The sequence below is a fragment of the Genypterus blacodes genome, unplaced genomic scaffold (genome assembly GCF_046128005.1).
Source record: "Genypterus blacodes isolate CSIRO-AG114 ecotype Tasmania unplaced genomic scaffold, CSIRO-AGI_Gbla_v1 ptg000129l_1, whole genome shotgun sequence".
NCBI classification, from domain to species: domain Eukaryota; kingdom Metazoa; phylum Chordata; class Actinopteri; order Ophidiiformes; family Ophidiidae; genus Genypterus; species Genypterus blacodes.
Window position 1 is genome coordinate 16,770 of NW_027466931.1, and position 13,522 is coordinate 30,291.

Genomic DNA, 13,522 nt, shown 5'->3' on the forward strand with positions numbered 1-13,522 from the left:
AGCTGAGTACAGTAGGGATTCATGAGGTTACACACACACGCACGTAAGCAAGCAAGCAAGCAAGCACACACACACACACACACACACACACACACACACACACACACTGCTGTGACGTCAATACTGATAGGTTCAGGGGGTTTGGTGTGAAGGCTGCCTGTTGCTTAGCAATGATCAGCAGCCGTGTGTGTGTTTTGTGTCCTGCTCTAAAAATGAGTTTATCCAGAGAAAGTAAGAAAGGTTATACATCATTGAGAGCAGGGCAAGGTTATGCAGTCATAGCTCACTTGAATGAACCGAAGATTATGTGACGGTACCCATGTTTCCTTTTACCTGTTTGTTTTGCACAGGTTGAAACATGGAAAAACTCAAACTTCAAAAAGTTTTTACACTCACTTGAGGTGGATTCAGAGTTGAGGGGATATAGCAGTAATGATGTTGTGAATGAACCAATCAGAAGCCACACTATGCGTTGATTATTTTAAGAGTTTTTATTTCAGCTTTCCGTTTTGTATACAAAACAATATCAATGAAATCACTGCTAAAAAGTTGGAGTCAGACCCACTGTGACCCCTGACCTCTCACTCCTGGATTTGGGGAGGAGTCAGGAGTCAGGAGTCGTCAGTTAGCTGTCACGGAGATGGAAAGAAGGAAGCATGGAGCTTTAGTTGATCTTGGGGTGGCGATAATCCTTGCCGGCAAACTTGGCCTTGTCTCCCAACTCCTCCTCAATCCTAGAGGGCAGGGAGCAAAGGTAAGGGGTCAATGCAACAGAAACCTTATCATTATTATCAGAGAATTGGTGACAGTGCTTTTGTTTTGTAAACCAAGTGACAGGAAGTCTCACCTCATCAGCTGGTTGTATTTGGCCAGACGCTCTGACCTGCAGGGGGCACCAGTCTTGATCTGAGAGAGACAGTGAGCAAGCGACAGAGTGAGCAAGAGAGAGAAACAGAGAGAGACACTTGTCTATCTTCCTATCTATATGCGTGTCTACCTGTCCAGTGCAGAGTCCGACCACCAGGTCAGAGATGAAGGTGTCCTCGGTCTCTCCGGAGCGATGGCTAACCATCACACCCCAACCACTGCTCTGAGCCAATTTACACCTGAGAGACAGACAGGCAGAGAGAGAGAGAGGGAGAGGCAGAGAGAGAGAGAGAGAGAGAGAGAGAGAGAGAGAGAGAGAGAGAGTGAGAGAGAATGTGGAATAAAGACTAAATCTCACAGTCTGGGACAATCAATCAATCAGTTGGAGAGACGGGCAGACAGTGGTCTTACGCCTGGATGGACTCTGTGACGGAGCCAATCTGGTTGACTTTGAGAAGCAGACAGTTGCAGGCCTTCTTGTCCACGGCCTGCTGGATCCTCTTTGGGTTGGTCACGGTCAGGTCATCTCCAACAACCTGATTGGTGCACACACTCATATTAACAGAACATTCTCACACACTGGCAGGCAGAAATCTGTCTGTCTATCTGTCTGTCTCACCTGGATATCTACAGAGGCAGTGAATTTGGCCCATTGCTCCCAGTCATCCTGGTCAAATGGATCTTCAATTGACTGGACTGTGGAGAGAGACACAGACAGGCGTAGAAAGGGACAGGGAGAGAGGGACAGACAGGCAGAAAGAGAGATGTGCAAAGAGAGAGACAGACATGCAGGGGGAGAGAGAGAGAGACAGTGAGAATGCCTCAGTGATACTGTATATTATCATCATTAATGAAACCTTTTTTTTTAGAAACATTCAATTTAATTCTACTACAGCTTCACTTTAACAATTGCTACTGTTATTGCTACTACATGTACCTGTTCCTGCTATTACTAATGGCAGTGCTTAGAGTGCTAGTAATGCAACTGCAGTACTGTGCTATTCCTGTTAAGTCCTGCTACTTGTTTTGAAACTACTGCAATACTTCTGCTAATACTCTACAAAAGCTGACACTGCTGCCGTAGCTTCTATTACCATAGCTGCGAATACTACAATAACAGTGCCCATACAGGGTAAAGCAGATTGTTGTGTTTACCGGGGTAGTTCTTGACGAAGTTGCGGTACAGGTCTCCCAGCTGCTCGCCGCTGATGTGTCTGGATGGGTCGTCGGGTGACTTGAAGTCCAGGTCGTACTTTCCGCTGCGGAAAAACTCAGATGCGGCCACGTCCATGCCGATGATGATCTTGTCAGGGTAGCCAGCCTTCTCGATGGCCGTCTTCAGCAGCTCCAGAGCTACAAGTACAGAGAGCGATTCGGTTAGGAAAAAATGAAAAACAAAATAAACAAATAAAACCAGTTCATGGCTTTCATATAAGCATACTACAGACAGACAGTCAGACAGACAGATGTCTCACCCTCGTTGTTCTCCAGGATGTTGGGGGCAAAACCTCCCTCATCTCCGACGTTGGTGGCGTCTTTTCCGTACTTTGCCTTGATCACATTCTTCAGGTTGTGATAAACCTACAAACAGCAGAAATAATACACTAAATACTATGAACCCTAAATCACAATTACTGTTGGTAATACAGTTACTAGTGCTGTCGTACCTCAGCTCCAATCCTCATGGCCTCGTGGAAGTTGGAGGCCCCGACTGGCAGAATCATGAACTCCTGCATGGCCAGCTTGTTTCCAGCGTGGCTTCCCCCATTAATCACGTTAAAGGCCTGCAGAGTGAGAACATCAGAATAAATATATTTACCAGCCAAACAGATTACTTACGAGCTGCTGTCACATATAATAGCCAATAAAGCACCCTAGACTAGAGAATCCAACTTACAGGAACAGGAAGTATGACATCTTTGTGTCCGGCGAGGTCGGCAATGTGGCGGTACAAAGGAACTCCTTTCTCAGCTGCTCCAGCTTTACAGACAGCCAGAGACACGCCCAGGATTGCATTAGCACCGAACTTAGCTACAGACAGAGAGGTCATGGAAAGATAAGTCAGAGAAGGGAGACAGGTTAGAAGCAAATCTAGCATGGCGTTAACCCATATGACATACAGTATACAATACAGAATATGACAGACAGGTTTGATAGGTAGATAGAAATATCGAGGCATACAGACATGTAAGAGAGACAGACGGGTGCTTACATTTGTTCTCAGTGCCGTCAAGCTCCAGCATGAACTTGTCAATTTTTTCCTGCTCAACAACACTGAATTTCTAGAGATACACAGGCAGAGAAGCAGAGAATAGAGCTTCAGTAAGGAGTTAGCATAGCATTAGCCTGAAGCTAATGTCAAAGAGAGCATTACTATGGATCCCAGTACCAGGTAGGTACCAGAAGGTACCTAACTCTCTCACTTACTCAAACAGTTTTCTGTTCAAATAAATGGTCTACAATTTTGATGATGATATTATGTACACAAGAAGCATGCTTAATTAAATACATTTAAAAGGTAATTTAGAAGATATTATGCCGTGTCACCCTGCACACAAACAGCAGATGGGGGTTAAGTGAGGTTAGAGCTTTATTCATTCATGCTATTATGATAACAACATATAAGAGCTTAAGTGCTCAGTCACACCCCGGGCTTTATCTTATATTCATAAGCAAACAGTGGAGCCATCTGACACCAAACATGAATACAAATGAACACGTCCCATCACACACACATTCAACACAGAAAATGTGATGAAGGTCGTGTGTATTTGTGGCACAAACCAAAACTTTCAGGAACTTATTACTGGGGAGGCAGTGGCTCAGTGGTAGAGCTTTGGCTTGGAAACCAGAGGGATGCCGGTTCAAGTCCCTGCTGAGGTGCCCCTGAGCAAGGCACCAAACCCTCAATTGCTCCCCCCTCTGTTTTGGATAAAAGCGTCTGCTAAAATGCTCGTAATTACTTTTATTTTTCTCATTTCAGCCCACTGTGTGAATCATCCAAGCGTTACCAGGATGTTGATGTTAATGTTTTTTTTTTACTTTCCCTTTTTGTAAGCCAATCTATTATATATACGCTCTATATATATAACTTGCCTGAGAACAAGTATGTATGGAATTATTTTCCTGTGTGTAGATGATTTGAGTTAATTTAAGCTAATTTAAATTCCCCAAAAATATTATTATACACATATATTTACACATAGATTCTCCAAGTTAACACTTCTGCAAGCATGGATGCCTGGCCAGTCCCGGCGCTTGAATGCTATAAAGGGCAAGTCTTGCTGAGAGCAAGAGTGGGATCCCAAATAATGCCTGAAGAAGAAGCTGCTGAAGTCAAAAGTTAACCTAGCATTAGCTTCTTACTAACATCATCATCTTCCTGCTTTGAAACACAGCCATCACAAAACGGGAGACGATCTATTGATTGTAATTTAAATTGGTTACAAATCATCTACACACAGGAAAATAATACCATACATACTTGTTCAAAGGCAAGTTAGATAAACAGACACAAATAATCTACTGGTGTTATACCTTCTCAATCAGCACAGGTGCGATGTCCTTGTTCACGTGATCCACAGCTTTCTGAGTGCCTGCGAAGAAAATCAATCGAATAAGTGAGTGTATTGCCATGGTAACAGATGCACGTAGACTGTGGACTGATTTACCTTTGCCCAGGTAACGAGTCTTATCTCCATCGCGAAGCTCCAGGGCCTCATGGACGCCTGTGGAGGCTCCGCTGGGGACGGCTGCTCTAAAGAGACCTGGGAGACAAAACATAAATATTAGAAAATATTAGAGGCAAAGAAATAAAAACCTTAAAAAAACAACATGGAAACTCCAGTCTTTGAGCTAAGCTAACAGTGTTTGTGCTGACCCTTGGAGGTCCACAGGTCCACTTCTACTGTTGGGTTTCCTCTGGAGTCCAGAATCTCCCGGGCATGAATCTTTGTGATGGACATTCTGACTGTGAGAGCGAGAGAGAGGGGGTCGGGGCAGCGTGAGAGACAGTGAGAGAATTATGAATGATGCTGTTGACCAAAACTGTGTTTCATGTGTCCACAGGGTTAGAGACATGAATGGAACAACAGGACTGACAGACTAAGAGACAGACTGGTGACCTTGAAAACAAACACTCATTCATTCACATTTCAAACAAAGGTCAAAGAAACAAACCCACAGTGTGTGTGTGTGTGTGTGTGTGTGTGTGTGTGTGTTTGTGTGTGTGTGTGCGTGCGTGCGTGCGTGTGTGCGTGTGTGCGTAGGACAGACCTGCCGCAGTGAGTCTGTTTAATAGCATGTTTCCTCCATGACAGCAGCAGGCCCCGCCCTCCAATACCACACACCACCCACTCAACCAGCAATCGACCAGTCACAGAGCAGCACGCATGACAGACAGCTGACAGGAAGGGAGGAAGAGACCACTTTGGTGTGTGTGTGAGAACGATAGAGGGAGGGAGAAAGACCGAGAGACGGAGAGACCTCTTTCTCAGTCGGCCTCGTTATTAATAAATGTGTGTGTGTGTGTGTGTGTGTGTGTGTGTGTGTGTGCTGTAATACTGTAATACCATGAAGCTCTGACCTCTGTGGAAAGGTCACAGAAAAGGTCTCTGTCATACAGAAAGAAACACACTCACAGACACACACACACACACACACACACACACACATACGCACAGTTAACTTGAAACCGCTAATGGCCTTCATGGAATTACAAAGACCTTCATACTGTACACACACACACACACACACACACACACACACACACAAATGCACATACATAGGCACGCATGCACGCGCATGCACACACACACACACACACACACACACACACACAAAACACACACACACTCCTACTGTGCATGTACTGCTTCTAGTTCTACACACAGAATCACTGTATACTGCGACTACTATTGCTGATATTATACCAATTACTACTACAGTACAGCTATTACTGCTACTAGTGCAAAACATCATATGTATTAGTACAGCTACTTTTTCTATTGCTATGACTACAAGTACTATTACTACTACTATAAAAAGTACCACTTCTTGCTAGTAGTACTACTGCTATTGCCATTTCTACTTCTACTACAAGTACTTCTGCTACTGCTGATATTGGTTCAACTGCTAAAACTCATTGTATTGTTAGTCCTACTAAGCAATAGTTGGTACTGCTAATAGTATTACTTCCTACTGTTCCAACTGGTTAAAGTGCTACTAGTGCAAGTACTACTACTGCTTATACTGTGCTACAACTATTATGATTGCTTATAGTGGTAGAACTATTAGTGCTGCTAGATAGTGCTGCAGCAAGTACTATTACTGGTTCTACTACAAATTATTATGTGACTACTGTAATATCACACTTCTAGCTAAGAATCCTATTATTCCTGTAATTAGTCCTTTCACTGTAGCTACTACAACAGTAGTGTCTAATGTAAGTGCTAGTAATACTAATACTATGCTCATGCTAATACTGTAATACTGATAGAGTAGTACTGTCACTGATTTGTACTACTCTGCTATACTTGAATACCTTTCAAGTCAATGTCAATGTAACAGAATGTAATACTTACATAGGTTTCCAGGTTAAGTACCTTTATGATGTACTTTCACGCATAACAACATGTGTATGCAGCTTGTGATACATAATCACCTGTTCCTGAGTGACATCATCATTTAGCATGTTTTAAAGCACTGAAGCCCAATCAGTACCTGTCTGTCTGTCTGCCTGTCTGTCTTTCTGCTTCCCAATCTTGTGTATTTTTTCTGTCCGTCTGTCTGTCCGTCTGCTCTTCTGTCCGTCTCTTTGACTCTGCAGACCCCCCACCCCACCTGTCTATCTCTCAGTACTTTGAGCATGCCTGCTGTTTGTTGTAACTTTGACCTTTAATGGTCGGAAGGTGAAAATGAAGCTTTTTTGTTCTTTGTTTGAGATAAAGATACCAGTGGCACGCAAACAAACCACAACCAAGATAGATCCAGACCCAGAGTAAAACCCAAGATCCCTGTGTAAACGACCAGCAAAGTGAGCAAACTTTCCAAATAAAAGTGTAAGAAAGTAGTAGTAGTATCTGTTACATAGAAACATCTTTAAACTGGACAGTGACCCTGCAAATAGAGAGGTGAGACAGGTGCCTGCAGTGCTGCTTTGTTACCTGAGCTGTGTCTTCAGGGAAGGAGGGGGGCGTTGTCCTCGGCTGGCTGCCTGTCTCTCCGTCTGACTGTCCGACTGACGTGGAAAGTGTCTGTCTGTACTGGGCTGGGGCTTTATAGGCGCTCTTACAGGGGGGAGGGGGAGCTGGGTGAGTTAGGGAGTGTCTGGATGTGACAGGACTGCAGGAGAAAAAGAAAAGCTACACCAAGGTCTGAGACGAGTCGGACCAGACTGACCGGGTGAGGAAGACCACCAGTTATTTAGCACAGACAAGACATCAGAAAGTGAAATTTAACTATAAAGCCACATTGAATATACATTTTGAATACAAAATACAAATAGAAAATGGTTGTTTCCAGGATGAAAGCGAGTAATAACACTTTTTGTCTACCAGAGAGCAATTTGGATAATATTTTGGTTTGGTCCTAAAAAGAGAAATTTTTTCCTCTGCATTGCATTTAGACATTGTGCAGAAACAATCACAGTACCCTGAGTCAGAAATGTACCCAGAGCCTCTATAGGAGCATTATAATTGTAATAAAGTACACTTTTACTGCAGTACTCTTTCCCTTTTCAGCTTTATGAAAATGACATTTTCTTCATTATTTCACTCCAAAGTTCTAACTACTTCTTTACAGCATTTCTGAGATTGAAGATCTGACAAACTGTTTCTCATCGTTGTGATAACAATGGATACAAGAGTAAATGTATTTAATGTTGGTGAATGCAGGACACATAACAGGGAGAATTCAGTGATCTGGCATCATAAATAGAATCAAAAGTCAGAACTGAACATCACACGAATATGCGGCAGTTCCAAATGTTACGTTTTCTCTGTGCTGTGAACTAGTATGATGCCCCTTAACTCACACAGAGAAGGTCAAAGTTCATCTAAATGGGAAATGTGAGAACAAGTCCGAGTTCGCTGGAAAGGGCACGCACACAACACACACACACACACACACACACACACACACACACACACACACACACAAACACACACACACACAGACACGGCACACACAGACACGGCACACACTTTACCCTTTACACACTCCTTAAAGTGTGTTTCATGCTCACAACACACACACACTGTAAGACACACACACTGTGGCCTGTGTAGCCTTTACTGCAGGCTAAATATAACTGCACATGACCAATGGGGGAGTGTGAGACAGGGAGAAGGACAGATGGATGTACCCATGTGTACCCACAGACAGAGAGACAGACAGGTTAACATGTATTTTGTGTATTTTGTCACCATAAAATAACTGTTCAAGTACTGGTAGCTTTACTTGACAATGTGTATGACATCAACAGTCCAGTGAAGTCAGCAGAGACTGTTGCAAAAACAAGAAAGGTCACTCTTGCTGTTGTTTCTGTTCACTGATCAATATTTTAAGTCTCCAGGCTGACATGAAGTACGCACTGGAGAAGAAAATCGAAGAGATGGACAGAAAATGTCATGCTACAAACAGAGGACCTGGTAGGACTGGTATGAAAAACACAGTGAATGGACTGACACAGAGACATGGAGGTCTTTGAGAACAATGGTGGTCTTTATTAGCTGGTCATAGTTTTACAGGTTGATTTGAACTTTGCTAATGTAACACTGACTCCTGCTTCTGCATTTGGTTGCTTGTACCTATGACATGCAATGACAATAAAGTTGAATCTAATCTAATAAAAAGAACCCCAGAGAAATCAAACACGCTACCTGCTTCCACACACAAGGGGCACTGTGTTCACCTGCGTGGCGCAAGAAAACCTTTTTTTTCATGATACAGAGAAAAACTATAACACTTGCTTTAAACATTTTAATTTCTAAAGAGAATAGAAAAACAAAACATCTTTTTTGCGGGGATGAGCAGCTGCTGGGCTTGGCTCCATCTGCCAGGGCCATAAAGAAGAAGGAGGCAGCTGCATGAAGGTAATGGAGTAGGTTGTTTTGTTTTTAATATTTTGACCTCCTAAGGTGATCTGTAGTTTCTTTGGACCTGGTGAGGAGCCCCCCCGCTTTCTGACCCTCTTTTCCCATCACCATGACAAGAGCTGTGTGTGTGAAAAAAGGTCAGATGTCAGATGTGGCATTTTTGGAGACAATGAAAACATAAAGTCTGTCTGTGTATCTGTCTTACCTTTTTCGCTCAGGGTTATACCGATGGAGTAGCTTGGTTTGCCTTTGGTCGAAATGACCAACAGGCCGTTTAAATCCAACTCATTCCTGACAAGAGTGCATCTATGGTCCCCTAAAATGACTCCATTCGTGAACATGCTTTCTTGATCTCCAGGATTCTTGCTCGTCAGAAGTTGGATCTGCGCTGCCTGGACACACACACACAGACACACACACAAACAGACACACACACACACACACACAGACACACACACACACACACACACACAGAAACTTGTGTCTTGTTAATGTTGAACTGATAAAGTTGATTGATAAGATTGATCGCTCTCTGATTGCTCAAGTTCATGACTTCTCAATCAAGCCTCACTTAACAGATTTGACTGGAGCAAACCCACAAAAACATTTTTTCCCTCTACACTGAGAGGTTCCACTCGTACATAGCGTTAAATAAAGTAGAGCTGGTGTGGATTCCATCAAACCGGAATGACTGGTTCCACTGGGAGCTGAATCACATTACATTACATACAACACACACACTCACACACGCAAACCACTGCCCCCAAAACACACAAACCTTCATCATCATCATTAATGGGCATTATTATCACGAGTGAATGAAAATGAAAACCACTTTTTTACTTTCATCCACTTATTATGACTTAATGACAAACTTCTGTCATTTATATTAACTCCTTAATAACTGAACATTTATTGTTTATGTCGAGGCTGCAATGTCTTGTGAAGTGCGCGTGGCCTACAACACTACAACACCTTATTGCACACTTTTGTAAAAATTAGATGTAAATCACCAGTTAACATGATATTGGTCATTAATATTTATTCATTATTATTATTGATTAAAATATTTTCCCATACAGAGAAAACAGAAGGAAGATGAACAGAGAGAAGGGAAGATTGAGTGGAGAAGGCAAGTTAAGACAAGACACAAACACACACATACACACACAGCAAAGAGCTGCTCGCAGAGGCAAAACCACTTCCTGAAACCTATTTAGCCAATGAGACGTGCTTGCAATGTGACAAACACACACGCCACACAGGCCACACACGCAAACACACACGCGCTCACACGCACGCGCGCACACGCGCACGCACACACACACAGGTGTGTGTACCAGTCAAAGGTTAAGAAACTTCTGGTTGCACACAAACAAACCCTTCAGGCGTGTGTGTGTGCGTGCATGCACACACACCTAGGAGAAGGGGAATAGGAAGTGATTGTCTCTACTTCCTGTATTTGCTGCTCTTTTGACATCATGTCCATATAAGGCATTTAAAGTGATGCTTCTGTCTGAAGCTTAAAACCACAACGACTACATTTTCTTAAGGCCGAAACAGAGTTTGTCTAAAAATCTAGAAGCGGAATTTATCACTTCAAACTGTTCACTTAAAGAAACTGTAACAACTTATAGAATCCATATGTGTCGTCACTGTGCAGGAAATATGCATCTTAAACAATTGTTATTTTCATCCAAACAGAAACTCTTAGGATGAAATAGGATGGAGACAGATTTTATCAGCTCTCCTTTTAAGAAACTTCACAGTGCGGTGAACTCTTCTTTTCAGAACGAGAACGAGTGTTTCTGGTTTCCTGCAGCACCTACATACAGCAGCAGCAGACACAGTAGTGGCGGTGGCAGCTCCTCCCGCCTGTGTTGACAGAGCAATGGATAGAACACGCCCAAACATACAGAAAAAGTTGTCTCAACTAGCCATTTTGTCTTTGACTGAGTCCTAAAAGTTTCTCAAACAAGCATTGAAAAACGAGGTGAGACGTGTGACAGAATGTCACATTTTATTGGTTCCTGTGCAAAATTCATTCCTGTCCATCCAAAAACTTGCATGTTCAAACAGGCTGAGCTTTGATCAGGACAAGAAAGACAGACGACTTCAGCTGATTGGCTAGAATAAAGCGTGTGTGTGTGTGTGTGTGTGTGTGTGTGTGTGTGTGTGTGTGTTACCGTGATGCTGGCCAGGCCGGGTGTGCTGACCCACAAACCCCCTTCTAAGCCATAGATGGCCGCCTCTTTGACATTGCAATCCCCCGGTGCAGTCAGGGTGGCGAGAAACGGCTCCCACGCGTTACTGACAATCAATGACAAACACTCATGGGTTTATCAGTTATTAGGAAACACTGACACACACACGCTGAATGACAAGCAGGAAATCGGAACAGTTTGGTGTGTATGTGTATGTATGCACTTACGCCATGTCCTTCTGGATTCTGTGCAGCAGAGCAGGAAGAAACAAGTTGAATGAAGACACAAGGAAGACAAGGCGACTTTTATAGGTCGGAACCACTCCCAACCTGGAGGGAACTTCCTCTCTCTCACTGTCAGACGTGTCTCTCTACCACTCCCTCTCCCTCTCTGTTTGTCTTGCTCGCTCACTCTGTCACTCTTTCTCTCACACAGGAAATGTAAAATACAGTAAATGTAATCTCATGTTGATCTCTGGTTCTTTCTTTAAGTCCAGATCCTGGCCTACACAGGCCTGAATGATCCACATCACATGATAAGAATCTTGATGATGATGGTGACGATTGTGTCAGGGACTACTTCCTTTCTTTGTCATTGCCACACTGGTCGGCCGCCAAAGCATTCTGGGTTCAGAATTAGCTTGCATCTGAGATACAAACTAATACATGATCAATAATCAATAATCAATAACATGACCAGAATTGAAGAAAATGCCTTTAATCAACAAATTGAGGATGTGAGCTGATGATTAACAACTTGATTAAAAGAAACATTCCAAAATTCAATTTACATTTTTATGTTTAAGAACTGTTACATTTATAACAAAATATCAGATAAAGTAGTACAAATCTCCAATAAAAAGTGCAAATATAATAAATCAAATAGAAAGGACATGGAGGATACACCAAATGTATTTCCTTAAAATATTCTTTTCACATTTGTTCATTTATATATATTTTAAGAAATTCAAATGTTTCAAAAAGAAATAAAATAAGGAAAACTGAAATAAAAATGCAATCAGAAAAACAAAATAAAATCGATGAATATAATAAAATGCTAATACAATTAAGAATTGTAATTTTTCAAAATTTGACATTTAAATTAAATTATTTAATGGAAACATTTGAAATTATCAATTGATTAGTCTTATATTTGTTAGGAAATTAATAAGACAAGTTCTTGTTGCAGAGGAGAATCATATCTCACTTTACATTCCACACACACATACCTGAGCTAGTCTGGACCTGTGTGACGGGGGAGGGGACACTCGGGCGGGGCAACGTGTTGAGACACAGTGCTTCCCCACATGTGCCACAAGCACTGCAGTATCATGAAGAAAGAAGTACTAATGAACACTGTGTTCATGTATGACTGATGCACGGCCTGTAGGTGCAAGTTTCCTCCTCTCACAGCAGTACCAGCAGCAGTTTATGTAATACTACAGATTGTTCACCCTGTACACAGTAACGTGACACAAGAGGAAGTACTCAGAAGGTTTAATACGAAAATAAAACTGTGTCATGTTTTTCTTTCACTTGGGAATGTGTTTCATAGTTTTGGCAAAGATTTCCATTCATATACGGATGACAATCAACTGTATTTCTCCCTAAAGCCAAACCATAATTCAGGGCTCTCCTACCTGTAATCCTGTCTTCTAGCTGTTAAAGACTAACAAAGTACTTTCTTCTCCTATATGTCAATAAAACTGAAATCTAATCTCAGGTTCTAAGCACCAGAGGTAAACAGAGATTGTAATTTCAGAACATCTTGGTAAATTTTTTATCACTGTCCTGTCCGACATTCCAATACATTTAAAAAACCTATGCGTAACATTCCACAAAGACATGACCTACAGCAACCATATTAACTAAATTACTAGGGTTGCTTATTTTCAACTCCACAATACAGCAAGGATTAGATCGCTCCACAGCATGTCAGAAATCAAATACATTAGATTTGATTAGGAATAGTAACAGCTGGACTCATTAGAGTTCACACCTCAGCCAAGGCCAAAAAGTCCTGCTATTATGATTCAGGCTCTCGATGATATTATATATATCAAATAACAGCTGATATGCATGGTTTTTGATTCTATGATTCATGGTTTAAGAGTTACAGGCCAAAACATACAAATTGTTAATACAGCTACAGCATCAGCTACAAGTTGGTCAGTCAGGACAATTGTGGACTGGGCTTTGACCTTCCAACTTTCTAAACCTAGTCAGGAATTTTAAAGAAGCAGGACCATCTCTGCTCTACATTCTGCTACGAGTGTGAGTATAGGTGTGTCACATTAACAAGTTTATACAAGCCATCAGCTCCAGTATGTGTTGCCTGAGGGGAAACACGCCGAGG

The 13,522-nt window shown here is 42.2% G+C and overlaps 2 protein-coding genes across 3 annotated transcripts; both read right to left on the reverse strand.

Annotated features, from left to right (window-relative positions):
• Positions 1-482: 482 nt before the first annotated feature.
• LOC143010658 (beta-enolase) lies at positions 483-7,116 on the reverse strand. Of its 2 annotated transcripts, none has more exons than XM_076163102.1 (14): positions 7,032-7,116; positions 4,748-4,837; positions 4,539-4,634; positions 4,405-4,463; positions 3,080-3,149; positions 2,765-2,898; positions 2,535-2,651; positions 2,343-2,448; positions 2,023-2,220; positions 1,487-1,563; positions 1,279-1,403; positions 998-1,106; positions 848-906; positions 483-734 (listed from the first exon to the last, which is right to left on the reverse strand). In XM_076163102.1, the coding sequence occupies exons 2-14, from the start codon at positions 4,830-4,832 to the stop codon at positions 665-667; spliced, it is 1,305 nt and encodes a 434-aa protein (XP_076019217.1). In that variant the 5' UTR covers positions 4,833-4,837; positions 7,032-7,116; the 3' UTR covers positions 483-664. The 2 variants fall into 2 exon arrangements, with proteins under 2 accessions (XP_076019217.1, XP_076019216.1); XM_076163101.1 differs by lacking the exon at positions 7,032-7,116 and adding an exon at positions 5,143-5,160.
• Positions 7,117-8,567: 1,451 nt separating this feature from the next.
• LOC143010660 (profilin-1-like) lies at positions 8,568-11,554 on the reverse strand. The gene is made up of 4 exons (XM_076163104.1): positions 11,395-11,554; positions 11,150-11,273; positions 9,169-9,355; positions 8,568-9,082 (listed from the first exon to the last, which is right to left on the reverse strand). The coding sequence occupies exons 1-4, from the start codon at positions 11,397-11,399 to the stop codon at positions 8,985-8,987; spliced, it is 414 nt and encodes a 137-aa protein (XP_076019219.1). The 5' UTR covers positions 11,400-11,554; the 3' UTR covers positions 8,568-8,984.
• Positions 11,555-13,522: the final 1,968 nt, after the last annotated feature.